The following is a 14,829-nucleotide window of genomic DNA, read 5'->3' on the forward strand; positions in this document are numbered from 1 at the left end:
AGTCTAGGCCTATCTGCTAATTCACGCTCTTTCCATCAACCTTGAATTACTCACCAGTATGATACAGGTCGAGACTTTTGTCCCAAACACAAAAAACTGCCATACAGCAACCACAGTCTGATAAAAGAAGCCTGTTGAACCTGAGTGAGTCAGGTGTCTTGACAGGTGCCTTTTAAGTTTTTGCCACAGGGAGGCAGTATAGGACACCGACTGAAAATTCCCCCCCCCCCCCCCCCCCCACACACACACACACACACACACAAACACCTTCTCTCACATATGAAAGACAAAAAAAGAAAGAGGAAGGGTTTTATTTTTATTATTCCCAAATCTCCCTGCCTATCTTTCTCTCTTTGAAAGACACAGCTGAAAAAGAACACTGCTGAAGGCCTGTGTTATACTGTACAAGCCAGTGTATAGTTACAAGATTTTACACTTAAAATCTGTCTTTTACATTATCTAGCATTACAGTTGAATGTAACCTAACCTCATTCCTGTAATGCACTACAATTAAAGCAATTGGCACATCCATAAAAAAATGTCCTCATCAGTTAAGAACAGTAACAGAGTGGTTTATTTACAACCCAAGCCAAACAGCTTATTATTGTTGGGATGCTGCTTTTTTATGTTATATGGTCTATTCAAGGGGGGTTACAGGGTAGTAACAACATGAGCAGCAAACAACGAGTAACTTTGACTAATAGCCCTCCATTATTAAAAACTAAAGAATAAAATGGGATTATTAACTTTCATTGGCCTCTGTAATGCTTTCAGAACCTGTACCTTAATCTAAATGTTCTCATTATTTAGTTTTTCATCTGTTTTACTGTAGGATTAAACCTCTGACAATAGAGAAAACAACAAAAAGCTGCAGTGGCAGGCTTTAGCAGGTGAGTCCACAGAAGCTGCTGCTGTTTGACTGACCTGTGGGGAGACACAGAACACTTCACCCTCCCTCCCCTCTCTGGCCAAGCCATTAGCCATGAATTATGGTGCTGCTACCATCACAGCCAATTGTCTGGATGAAAAGCAGGCTCTGCCTCACTTACCGCTGTATGTTAGCTTGTGCCTCACCAGCAGGTTCAGGACCATAGTTACTGATCAGATGTGTGGTTCAGGCCAAAGCAGGTAAGCAGATGACATCTCACTTAACAAGGGGTTGGTGCAAAGCTGAATTTTGGTCTGTGATCAAAACAAAGGACGTTTTTATTTCATGCTCCAGTTGCCTAAAGATTTTTTTTTTATCCTACATTCTTTTTTGGACTATATGTCTAATTATTTCATTCTACTTTTTGAAATGTTTTCTTTATCGGGCAACTGGTGAGTTTGAAGAGAGAGTGCCAGAGAGAGAGAGAGAGAGAGAGAGAGAGAGAGAGAGAGAGAGAGAGAGAGAAGGAGGAGAGAGCAGTGTCTGTTACCAGGAAAACTCCTACTGGTTTATCAGTGGGAAATCCGCGAGCAGATGTGATGTTGGAGTGATAGAGAGGCTGGACACAGACTCATTTTATCAGACACTGCACTGAACAGTACAGTAAGTGTTCCTTGACCATTATTTTTCTTGTTATCTGGAGCTTGTAACTGACATACTGTAAGAGACTGCAGTACTGCCCCGAGCTAACTCTTGGCCAGCTTTGTTACTGCAAACACTCAGCAGAATAATTTCTCCTTGTAGAAAATATGGAGAATTTTCACTCTGTTAAACTTTTAATAAAGGTGCTTTTTTTATTTATTGTTAATATCTGCAATTGGTTTATTGAGAAATCTTTACAAGGTTAGAATCTGAATGTGTACATTATATGTAATTTTCCACATGTTGATGTATTATGATTCAAACCACACATGCACACAAAGGCATGCATTACACATAATGTTTAAAGTTGCTTTTATAGCTGCCAAGCTTGTACATTATCTTTACCATAGTCTGCAGAGGGTACTTTTCCCTTTGTTGGTATCCTGGCAGCACCCCACTTTTACAAATCAGGTATTTATTTGCCTGTTATGACCGGAGAGCACGGTAGCCAGATGGAGGCTGTTGATCTTGTTAGAAAGGTAGATGTGAACAGACCATTACCTGGACCACAGCAAACACAGACACAGACACACACACGCATCCACACACACACACACACACACACACGCAACATGCGCCCCAGTGTATTCACAAACACACATGCACAGTAATATGTAGACTACCATTCACTTAGCGGTGATCTCTGCACTGCTCTCTGCACATGATGCACTTAAAGTAATTAAGTAGCACGCCATGAAAATTTATTGCACTCCACATGTAATGAGCTACATAAAGTGGAACACTGAAGGCAACTGGGATGAGATAAAGTGTCTGTTTCAAAACAGAGGGGTAAAACGTCAATTTCTTGCCATGCAGCTGGTTAGAGTAGTGAAAGTTGTAGATAAGGAAGTCTACTTTGATTTGCATAAAGGTTAGCTACTGATTGCATATGTTAGGCATGATGCATAGTTTTGTAAGAGCTGAACTACAATGTTAATGATTGACCAAGCCTCTTACACTCCATCTATCACAGTTGGTTGCTAAGTGCCTCAGGAGAGTAGATAGCTTGGTTACATGTCCAAGAGCTGTTCTTTATTTATTTATAAATATCTGGTTAGAATATATTCATTTAGATAAAAGATAAGTGGACATTTTAGAGTATTTGAATAAATTCAGCAAAAAAATAAAATAAAACCAGGTCTGTTTCACAAAAAATATTCAGATCAGATTGTGAATGGAAAATTAGAGGATTTAAATGCACACTCACACAAAGCTCTTCCTGTCTTCATAGACCATTTCCCTGGTCTGTGTTCTCATGCAACCAGGAGAGCAGAGACCTGCTGCTGCCCTGAAAAGATGGTGGGACTGAGAAACTCTTCTACATGGGAACCTTTGTTACTCAAGGCCTCCAGCATCAAGTCTTGTGCCAATGGCTGCTCCTTGGGCCTCACCGCACACCTGACCTATGCTAATGCAGACATAGAGTCTGTGGAAGGTGAATAAGTAGTCAAACTAGCAACTATACTTTTATTTCTTATCATAAATTGAGAGAAAATTCATATCATTGTTTGAGTTTAAAGAAAAAATGACCGCACAGCAACTTTTATCCAATCCTCCAAACGGCATTTTGTGTAAATACTGTAAAATACGAATATTTCTTGCAAAAGGAATGGTTAACTGTAAACAGATAAACAGACAAGAATTAAGACGTCTCACTATTACATTTTGAGATGTCTGAATTTTTTAAGACATTACCAGACATGTCTAGGTGGTGTTGAGGTAATGAAATGAAAAGTTTAGATGGATAGGGATTAGCCCCTAAGGAACCTCAAATCACACATAAATCCCGTTAGATACATGAAAACATTGTTTATCAAGAGCAAAGCATTTCTATTCAATCTGTAAATTAACTAAGTCAGAAATTCCCAACTGATAACGAAGCAAATCACTATCATGCTCTAACAGTCTCAGTATTTCAGGCTTTTTTGATATAATTGCCTTCCTTCGTTCAAGGTGTTTTTGTGTACCCACTTGGAGAAAAGGAGGTTGTCGTGGGCTTTGAGGCTGTGATTGCCGGACGATTAGTCGGAGTCCAGATCCAGAGCCGAGGGAAGCTGAAGGACTGCTGTTTGGATTGCTGTCCTGGTTCTGGTCTTGAAGGCTACTGTGGGAATGGCAGTGAGTGGGGCTGCTGTGGGAGCTCAAGTTTAGACATGCAATGCACCAATGGTAAGAGAGGAGAGAAAAGACAGCTGTGTATGAAAAAACCCCAACTCATGTCTAAGAACTAATTTAATCCTCTATACGATTGCACAAGTTTTAAAAAGGAAAACAAAAAATGATGTTTTGTATTAAAACTCCACCTGCTTTATCAGCATTTTTCCTCTGCTCCGCAAGCTCTGCAGAAAACAAGAGACCAAACAACCTCTTAGATTTTATACCTCATAAATTTGAAACTTTATTTGCTTCTGAATATAAAATGGATCATTTGAAAAAACTAAAAGTAGAACCACAGGTCATGTCAGTCATTGATTGAACTGTTGTAGACTGATGTCTGTTGCTGTTGCTCGGTTTTAGTATGGCTACAGTTCCCCCTGCTTCCTATTTTAGCATCACCCAGGACAGAAAGGACAGATTAGGAAGGCTACTAGATTTGGCTGCCTGCCTGCCTAATGGTTAAATGGAGTTCCCTGAGTATAGGCCTAATATATCCTACTGGAAACTGTTGTTCAAGTTGGCATTTGACCCTTTAGGACCTATCAAGTTAACACAATAGTAAGGTTATTTGGATTTCTTGGTGTGAATTAATATATATGAAATTGTACAAAGAGTATGTTTGCTTTTTTCTTATCCCAGATATGAATTTCACTTTTTTGTGTACTATTGAATTGACTTAAAGAAAGATCTCATCTTTGTGGGAGATTTTATGCACTTTAATTTAAATGCAGGATAAGAGTAAGCAAGAAGTTTACAACTGACGTACTCTTACGAAAAGCTGTTCGTAAGAAATATCTCAAACACACCTGGCACTCTAACTCAGAAATATAACTGGGTGTAATTATGACAGACAATCAGGACTCAATCATGCTTAGTTGATATCTTCAATTTTGTCACTTTGATTTTTTCTTTTTTACTGATGTGAGTAACTGCCTTATCTCTTCATTAGGACATCTCATCCTGGATGAAGACCTTGAAAGAACCACTTTCATTGTGGGCACAGGGGTGATTGGTCCCATGGATATAGTGTCTGTTGTCATAAGCACCACACTTGAACTCCCCACTTTAGAAAATGGAGCAATTCGCATCGTCTACCCCAATCTGCTAACTCCCATTGTCACTGGTCAGATGACTCAAAGCAAGAGTGAAAATGGGGGGAAATCAGAAGAAACAGGGTATATATTTCTACCTTAATGTGACAACACATTCCACCTGATAGTGTAATATTGTAATTCAAATGTCTTTCTTTACATTATTCACCTTAATATTTTGCAATGCTGTCTTCAGGCCAACCAGCTGTTTCGGTGCCACATCAGGGAAACAAGACCGCGCTCTGGACTCTGAGCAGCAGTGTGCTCATGCCATCTTTACCAGCCCAGCTGCAAACCTGGCACCTTATGAACTCAACTTCCAGCTGCTTGTCAGAGGGGCCTGCTTATTGGCTGGTACTGCCCTCCCTAAAAAAGAGATTTAATAAATCCAATGTAAAACTCCAATGTTGAAAATTTAAGCCAATGCAGAAGTGCAAAAAACTGCAGTTCCTTAAGTGTCTGCTTGAGGCTGGCTCCAAAAGACCCAGAAGAAACAAGCATGCCTTATTAAAACGTCAGTTTTGACAGCAGGTCGGATTCAAACCCCGGTCGCCTGTTCTCTAGGACCTAAGCCCCTTTACGTGGACTTTGTCCACCTTTATATAAAGTCTATGATCTTTCTTGACATAGTCAATGTGAAGTATTGTAATAGTGGTAAACTTAATTTTTTTTAGCATGTGTGAGTCGTTGAAATAGTAAAGTAGGTAACACACATCAGAGTAAATGCATGACTAGTTTTACACATTTTTTATTAAAAAAAAGTCAGCAAAACAACAAGGGAGGCCATCATTTGCCTTTCTTTATATTCTTCTATTACTGATTCATAGGCCTGGAGAGTCCAACTCATGCCCTGAGGGCAGATGCTGATCCCAGCGCCCAAAGTGCCTCTGCCACCTACATCACTTTGGCCCAGGAGCATCCGTATGATAGACACATAGAGATCATCCTACACCTCAGTGGTAAGACATCCAAAAACTGAACCTGATTATTTTTTCTCCCTTTAGAAGACGAGTTTATTCTTGTTAGGTTAGTTTTCTTTATGATATTTGGATCCTTATTCAAAAACCTCTTCCACAGAGCCTCACAGCCCATTGGTCATACTGGAGAGGGGTCGACTCTCATTCAGTCAGTATGAACAGCAGATCTGTTCTCGTCGGGATTTCATCCGTTTTACACGCAAAGATTCAGAACCTGAGAGGAAGGTAAGTAGTAGCTGCTTCAGTTCTGCTCTTTACTCAATATTGTACCCTGACTCTTACGCTGCATAAAAGCCAACACGTGGATGTTCCTCTTGGCTCGCAGCTGGAGTTCATGAGGAAACGATTTCACAAGGACATCCTGAACAGCCCTGTCTTGATGCTCAACTTCTGCCCCGACCTGCTACGTGAACCGCTGGTGCTGCACAAAGCCACCAGAGAACTGCTGTTCCTTGTGGATCGAAGTGGAAGCATGAGCGGAACCAACATCCATCGTGTCAAGGTGAAAAGCATAGCCGTTAACAAAAGTTACGTATTTACATTAAGGTATGAAGACTGATATGTATGGCAGCCCTAAACTGAAATGCATCCAAACATTTTATTTCCTCATTTTCTCAGTCAAAACGAGTAATTTACAGCTGTTTTCTTGAGATCTTGACATATTTCTCATGTATCTCCAGAGTTCCAAAAGCACAAAATAAACATGAGCCTTTTTCAAATTATTTCAAATCTGTTGCTACCTCCAATTGTGTCTCAAGAAAACAAACTCGTTAACTTGTTGTCACAGGAAAACTGAGTAAATAAACTGTGGAGACGCATGTCTGCTTGGGTCTCCCATAGATGTGCCTATTACTGTCTGTCCTTTCATATTTCCACAGGAGGCAATGGTGGTGGCATTGAAAAGTATCCCGGCTGGCACCATGCTCAACATTGTGGGTTTTGGCACCACCATCAAGCCTCTTTTCCCCTCCAGCAAGCTCACCATTGATGTAAGAACTGGACAGCTACCTAAAATATACACTAAAACCTTTCTTGTTTACCAGATTTATACAGAGAAAAGCATCTTACTCTTGATCTCAGGATTTCACAGAGCTTTGGATCATGTTTCCCAGAAGCAGATGTTTTTCGCTTGCTGTTCTATTTTTCCTTCTGTCTGCTTAGACAACAGGTCAGTTCCTTAGGTTGCCTTAGTAGCAGAGTATCAGGTTCCACCCAGTCCAGGGCCTGTAAAGGCAAACAGTCTCTGATCATAGTCAAGACCATATGGTGACCTTTCATGCATTTTCATTAAGGCAGGAGATGTCCTTCTATGTCCTCTCCTGTCAGGCGTGTTTGTCCGCAGTGTGATTCAAGGCAGTTTTAAAGCAGGTGCTATTGTGAGTATGTTTGCTCACTTTTATTGGAAAAATAGAGATTCGATTCTTTGTCACCCTTATGAGGTAACCGGTGCAGCTGATATCAAACAGTGAATTAACTTGATGACACAGGTGATGTGTGCACAGGGGACGTCATACAGTTGGACAGGTTTTGTTGTTGTTTGATGCTTGTTTCTCTCGCCTTTATCTGATAGCATCTTTCCTGTTCTGTTTCTGTGCTTTTGAATGCAAACAGAGCACTCTAATGCAGGCATATGAGTACGTTCAAAGGATGAGAGCTGACATGCGAGGCACCAACCTGCTGGGGGCGCTCTCCTGGGTGTACCAACAGCCCATGCAGCGTTCATATCCTCGCCAGGTATTCATCATCACAGACGGCTGCATCAGCAATGTGGCTAAAGTGCTGGAGCTGGTCCGCAGAAACACAAACTCGGGCAGGTACTTAAGGCGCTAGCTGATAATAGCGTATTTAACCTGGAGTTCATATGTGAAGGATGCTATGCGACGTTATCAGTGGGTATCAAATATGAGCCAAAAGTCATGTGCATACAAAGAGGACATTATAACAACGAGCTAATGAAAGACTTTTCTAATATAATAATAGTGTGTGTAATAGAACATTAAATCCCTGTGGCTTACAAGAAGTACTGGAAAATGATATAAAGTGGTTGCAAGCAAAATAAAGTGATGAATACAGCAGAGACACAAAGTAGGGAGAATAAAGTGGAACCGAGAGAAACTGAGGGGACACAAGCAGCCTGCGATCTTGAATTACTCAGACCAAAACAGTGTGGAAAAAAATAACTGGCTGAAGTATTTTTCAGCCCCACCCAATAATCCCGTTAAGTGCTCTCCTCTGCAGTAAGAGACATGCCCCTCTAGTTTTCCTCAGACCCATCAGCCATGCACAATAACTCCATTTATGTCTCATTAGTATTCCCCTGTTGGAGTGACTTTCTCCACTGTTTTCTATCTGTCTCTGTGCATACTGTGCGCATAATTATTCTTTGGTTATTCTTAATGCTTTTATTTTCCTTAAATGTTTATTAAATCTCTATTTAAGAAAATATTGATTCATGTTTTGTGTTTAATTTTGAAGAGATAGGCCCACTGGTTAAAACACAGTAGGCAAGATCTCAGTTTTTCCAATTATTCTGTTTTCTGCTCTTTTCAAACTCTCAATTAGCAAAATGGCATGGGATCCCTACGGGAGCCCAAATAGCAGCTCTGTCTGTTTATTCACTCCCAATTTGCTCTTTCCTCAGACAAATCAAAGCCTCTGTATGCCATTAGAGCTTCACAAATATATAATTGTCTTAGTCTGAGTTGAAACTTGATGAGAGAACCTCATGAAAAACAATGAGGACAATTGTAATGAAATAAACCCATAGTGAAATCTTCTGATCAAGTATGATCAGGTCATGTAATTTATATATTGTTTCACCTCTGCAGATGCTTTGGCCTGGGTCTTGGTCCTCGAGCCTGCAGGAGACTCCTGCAGGGCGTTGCCAAACTGACAGGAGGGACTACAGAGTTCTTGGATGATGAGGAGAGACTCCAGCCGAAGGTAAACAGCATGGCAGCACTGACCCCTACTGGGAAAAACAGGAGTTACAAAACAATTAGAAGCGCAACCGTTGATAGCTCTTTGTCACACTGGTTAACAGTTAAAGAGCTGCCCCATATACATCTTTTCTGTAGTAAATCTTTTTGTTCTCCTTTTCTACCTTAATAGTCCTCTCAGGACTCCTGGAGGAGGCCTGACCCAAAGACTTGGAGAAATGGCTAAAACACCTTACTGTATACAATGTTGAAACATTTCCCCCCATTTTGTCCACCTAATGTAGTAAAAGATTTTAGATTTTAAAGTTATTGTTTTGGTCATGTTTGCCTTTATTGGATAGCACAGCTGACGAGTGACAGGAAACATCAGGAGAAATTGGGAAATGACATGCCACAAAGGGACGTGGTCAGACTCGAACATTTCTTGTCTTTTTGTAGTCAAGTAAAGACTCAAACTTCTTCCTCCCCTTCGCACATATCATGTGTAAAGAATTCTTTTGTCAGAAAGGCTCTCAACACTTTTCTCTGCAGTTTATCAAGTCCCTGAAAAAAGCATTTGAACCTGTGCTGACTGACGTGAGGATTGACTGGTTCCTGCCAGAAAACATGGAGGCTTTCCTTTCACCCAATGAAATCCCTCCACTGTACCCTGGAAATCGTCTCATTGGATATTGCGCTCTTTATGATATGACCAATTTCAAAGCGAGTAAGACAGAGGTATATCACACAATATTCATTAAAAGAACGTCTATGTATTTCTGCACAGGAAAACACATCTCTTATAGCTGTTATATTTTATAGTCTCAACAGCGGGGCTGTAAAGGTGTACATCGTGGTTCCACGGGTTCCGTTTTTGGACAATCAAATGATGACATTTCAACTCCTCCACCCTCCGAGTTAATGCCTTTGGTATCGTGTGCAGATGGAACCAACTTGGAGGAAGCACTAAGAGAGATTTCCAGAGAAATCTCCTCTGAGTTTTCCTGTGCCAGAGACACAGATCATGGCTCTAGCCTCGGTAAGTCACTGGATTGGTGGATCTTTTAGCAAGTACCTAAAACTGAACACTTTTTACGACAGTGGTTAATATGTAGTTTCGATCTATTTTAGGAGTGGACCTAGACTGGTCCAGTGACATCAGGGAGAGGATCCAGCAGAGCTCTTATATCCAGGAGCAGTATGTCCTCACCCGCTGCTCCCTCAGTACAGACCCTACAAACTCAGTAATGAGTCTACAAACACAATCACACTCACACATGACAGCCTCTTCAAACTCCGACCCTGTAGGTGGGGTCTTTCTGCCTGATCCTCACTCCCCTGCCTCAGTGCTGGATACAGGGTCTCTATCCCTTGAAAAGATACCCCCTCTAGAAAAGAGATCATCTCTTTCTCGCTGGGCCGACTCAGGAATGCAACAAAACCTCTCAGTGGAAACAACTGAAAATGATACAAAAAAGGTATGAAACTTGGACGGTCAATTACATAAAAAAAACAAAAAACCTACAACGACCCTAAAAAGTAGTTTACAGTATAGAAAATAAACTTGCACCAGTCATTTGAAATAAGAAGACTTTAAGACAAATATTTGTTTTAATTACCACTAAGTAAATCAAAATAGAATAGACAAGACATTGTAGGGTTTAGGGTTGTTGCAAACGACTAATGTTTTGCATTTTTAAAACGTTTGAGTCAGGTTTAGTTCTGTGGGCCACTTCTAGGACAAATGACTTTCTGGTTCTTTTAAGGTTGACATTTATTATTGCAGGGATAATAAAATATCAGTCTTTCCCTCTTTTCCCCTCTATTCAAACCAGCTCATGTGTCCAGATGAAGGTGAAGAGATTCATAAAAGACAAAAAGCGCTGGCTCGTTCAACCATGGCAGCACGAAGTTTCTCGTCACCTCAGGGGGAGCTGGAGATGCATCGTCTGAGGAGAGCTCTGGAGAGAGTCTCCTTTGACCAGACTCTGGGAGGGAGGCTGGAGGAAAGCGATGGAGATACAAAGCCTCCGTCAAGAGGGACACTGTCACACAGAAGCCTCACTGACTCCAGTAAGATAATTTGTTCAGAAAAGTAGGATTGTACTTCCTGTTTCACCTCTGTCACTCCATTTCTCCCTCTTTCTTTTACACTTTGACGCTCAGATGGACTCCTATTCCCCGCATCTCCTCTGGACTGGGACAGCTTCACAGACCCAGAGTACCTCTTTACAGCTGCTCCACCCGAGGAGCCCCCTCCAGGTCAGTGTCGCTCGCTCATTCATGGAATGTTGAGCGGGAGACCTGTGTCCTGGGAGGTCTCTGTGGACCTGGGACACCTTTGGACCCCTAAGGTTCAGGAGACACCAGAGGCTGAGGGAAGTCCAGGAGAAGGAGGGGAAGAAGAAAGAGAAGGGGAACCATGGGAGGAGATCATTCACCAACTGGCCGCTCGCTCAGTTATACGAGACTTTGAGAAAATGGCAGAAAAGGAGAGTGATCTTAGACATGGTGAGGCTAAACCTCGAGAAACAAGATCCCACTGATTGATTGACTCATACCGTCTAAGTCGTGCTGTTTCTTAGGTTCGGCTAAGAGATACCGTACAAAGGCGATCCAGACCAGTAAGCACTGTAACATCATCTGCATGTACACAACCTTCACTACCACTGAAAGCAACCCCAACCAAGGCCTGCAAGAAAACATGGATGTCCAAAACAAAGGTGTGACTTACCACTACCTTACACACAAACTTATCCTCGAAATGAAGTTTAGTCTTTATGAGGTCTAGTCAGCCAATGTAAGTCAATATGGAGGTGGGAATTGTAGTGTAATTATCTGTAATTTTGTAATTTCACCTACAATTTGGGATATTTGTCAGAAAATCTCAGTCAGTAAGAGTGCAATGATAAATCTCTGGGTGCTACTTCAGTATATGAACATGTTTTTGACCTGTGACACATTTCTAATATTTTCAACCTCGTTCTCATGGAAGTCTTTGTCTGAAATAGTTGTTGTACAATTTTAGAGACAAAATGGATTAGATTTCAATTAAGATGTGGTTAAAGTAATTTTAACCAACATAACATTTAAATACTATGACTTTTGCTGTATTTTGGCCACATGTGTGATTGTGTGCGTTTGTTTTTAGCTATTCATTTAGGGGACAGGCGTAACTCTCAGTCAGGTAGTCGGAGACAGAGAACCTATTCTATTGGTTTGGGCAGACGGCGCACCAGTAAAGATGGTGAAGAGGTTGAAGACACCTGGAACTCTACAGGTAGACACGCTGAATAATACAAACCCTCATTTCTGTTAACAACACTTCATCATCATCAATCTTTGTATCCTTTAGACAGAGATGACACTCCTGCCTCACCCTGTAGCCTTACATCCTGGGACTCTAGTAAGTATTTCTGTTGACTCGATGCTTGAAAACACTTAGGTGTCAGTGTATTTTGGAGATAAGAGTCATCTTACCCAGTTCATACAAGGTGAGTCCTTGTGGAAGGGAGCAGGGGGCCGTTCCCCATGTTAATTTTACAGTGCAGCTGCACTTTAGGTAGTTTATAAATTATTAATTCCATCAAATTCCCCCAAAAAACAATGCCTCAAAATATGTTTCAAAGCATTTCCCTCTTCACTCTGGTACATTGAAAGTGACTGACAAACATGTTTTTTTCTGTTCTATGTAAAGGGGTAATTAATGCTTTCAACACAAGTTGAGAAAGTTAACTTTTCCTCAGCGCTAACAAAAAAAATGCTGTTTTATATCACACTGCTGTCTCAGGTGTAGGAGGCAGTCCATACTCTGCCACAGCACCATCAATAACAGGCACCCCATACACACGGTCACAGCGATCCATCGAGAGCAAGTCAATGGAGAGCTTCTTTGGCAATAGGTAATACTTTCTCAATTGAAACACCATGTATTTGAATGTGGGATTACACTTTAAAAGGAATTGAACAATATGTTAATGCAGAAAAAAAGTTAAACGAAGTTCAGCAAAAGACAAATTAGACAATAAATAAATTACATTTCTTTTACCAATTATCTATTTTGTTGAAGAGCTGTGTACTTTTATTAAACTGTATTGTAGTAGCATCTTTGATAACTGACTTTTGCTGTATCAGTTATTTGGACTTTTTCAAGGGTCATATACCTAAATGTTGGCACAGATATTTTGGTGCTATTTTTTTTCCTACGTGCCTAATATCTGTCATACTCATGCTGTTTGAGCCAATGGTACTTCAAAGGTCAAGTCCTTCTGGGGTAGATGTTATATTCATCTAAATGTGTAGATATTCCAACATTATGAAGCCGACTTGTTTTTATATATTCCAGATTTCCTCTAGGCAGACTCAGGTCCTCAGTTTCATCAGGAAAGCAGGTTCCTCTGAAGTCCCACTGTTTGTCTGCACAGGCTGAGAAACAACCTGAAACTGAAGCCCTTGACTACCTGCCTCTGGTGGGATGTAAAGACACTTAATAAATACACCTAATCAGATACAAATGTGCAAATGCATTAATCAGTTTGTGTCTATTTGGTGTCTTATCAGGTGCGCCTACAGTTGGCATCAGGAGCTTTCCTTTTGACAGAGATCTACTCTGACTGTGTTCAGATCCCTCTGGACCGCCTGAAGAGGGCTTCACCCTACAGCCTCCATCGCCGCAGTCTCAGTCCTCCCTTCCGCTGCACGTCTCCCAGTGCTCCATCTTTATCCACCAAGCCTCCAGGTGCTCCCACTAGTCTCCACGTTACCTTTTCTCCTTCTTCCTGCTCCCTGGGCAAATCAGCGGCACCTCCTTTCCACCACACTCCATCTGACACACCTCTGATGCTGGAACCAAGAATTCGCCGCAGACACCTGTCTGACCGAGATCCTGTCACCTCACCTCCTGACCTCCCCAGCTCAGAGGAGGGCTCCCTCGAGCTATCAGTTGGCACCTCCCCCAACCAGAACCATGGCCAGGCTGATAGCGGCCGTGGTTCAGAAACAGATGTATGGGAGGGCTCTTCATTAGAGCAAGCTGACCTCCAGGGGAGCAGTCAGTTGGCTCAAGAAGATCTGGAGGGCTCGAGCTGGGCCACTGCTGTAGCTCTAGCCTGGTTTGAACACCGCTGTGCTGGGTACTTCATGGAATGGGAGCTGGTGGCAGCAAAAGCAGACTTCTGGCTGCGATGTCAGGACCTGCCTGAAGGAGTGGACCTGGCTGGGCTAAAAGGAGCTGCCAGACAGCTGTTCCTGTTGCTACGCCACTGGGATGAGAACATCAAGCTAAACATGCTGTGTTACAACCCCAATAACATGTGAGGTCATGATCACTGCTAGGAGCCAGATCTGCTTCATGACTTCATCAGTTTTTACCAATGAATCTGACTACCAACACCAGATTCATACTGATGTGTTTGATCTATGCAGAGCTGATGTGTCAATGCTTATTGACTTGGGGATTTCTATGTCATTGTGTGGGAGCTTTTTTTTTTTAGGAAATTTCCATTCATGTATTTATGGAGACCCTAAAGGGACATGGAACCGATTAGGATATACATCACATTAACTGCAAAGTAAATGTGAGGCTTAAGAGGCAACGCCTTAAAAGTTAAAGTAAATCATGTGTTTAATCTGAATGATAGTGCAAACATCTTTCCTTATATGCAACTGCACATGAGAAAGACTTTCATTTTATAACCAGACTACCCTTTACATGGCAGAAACCAAGTGGCCTTTATACTTACCATAGTCTTTATACAAGACTATCCCAATGGGCTTTTGTATTCATAACATTGCATCACATTGCCAGGAATATACTGTAAGTCAATGTTGAAAGAGAATGATTTTGATCATCCCAATGATAATTTGATAATCCAATTCATGTTACTTTAGCAAAACCTTTGAAGAGCTTTAATTTTTGTGTACTTTTGCAAACCTTCTGGAGGGGCAGTTCTCATCTTTGTACTGATTCCGTCCTTTATGCAAAGAGGAATGTTTCATAAAGTCCTCATTGCAGGTTATATAGGCAATATAATATTTGTCGGGATAATACAATAAAATCAATTTGCCATTTGTTGTAGCATGTAAGAATAATATTAAAAAAGAGAAACAGTTTCAAG

The 14,829-nt window shown here is 41.3% G+C and overlaps 1 protein-coding gene across 1 annotated transcript; it reads left to right on the forward strand.

The window, feature by feature from the left end:
- Nucleotides 1–1,452: 1,452 nt before the first annotated feature.
- vwa5b2 (von Willebrand factor A domain containing 5B2) lies at nt 1,453–14,824 on the forward strand. The gene is made up of 22 exons (XM_079347871.1): nt 1,453–1,531; nt 2,802–3,005; nt 3,524–3,739; nt 4,677–4,902; nt 5,015–5,172; nt 5,646–5,777; nt 5,896–6,020; nt 6,121–6,297; nt 6,674–6,784; nt 7,407–7,609; nt 8,624–8,738; nt 9,266–9,451; nt 9,536–9,752; nt 9,845–10,191; nt 10,549–10,786; nt 10,880–11,224; nt 11,299–11,436; nt 11,865–11,993; nt 12,069–12,119; nt 12,504–12,615; nt 13,059–13,182; nt 13,274–14,824. Exons 2-22 carry the CDS (start codon nt 2,867–2,869, stop codon nt 14,027–14,029), a joined length of 4,245 nt encoding a protein of 1,414 aa, XP_079203997.1. The 5' UTR covers nt 1,453–1,531; nt 2,802–2,866; the 3' UTR covers nt 14,030–14,824.
- The last annotated feature ends 5 nt before the right edge of the window (nt 14,825–14,829 follow it).

This window comes from Symphodus melops (genome assembly GCF_947650265.1).
Source record: "Symphodus melops genome assembly, chromosome: 7".
In the NCBI taxonomy this organism is placed as follows: domain Eukaryota; kingdom Metazoa; phylum Chordata; class Actinopteri; order Labriformes; family Labridae; genus Symphodus; species Symphodus melops.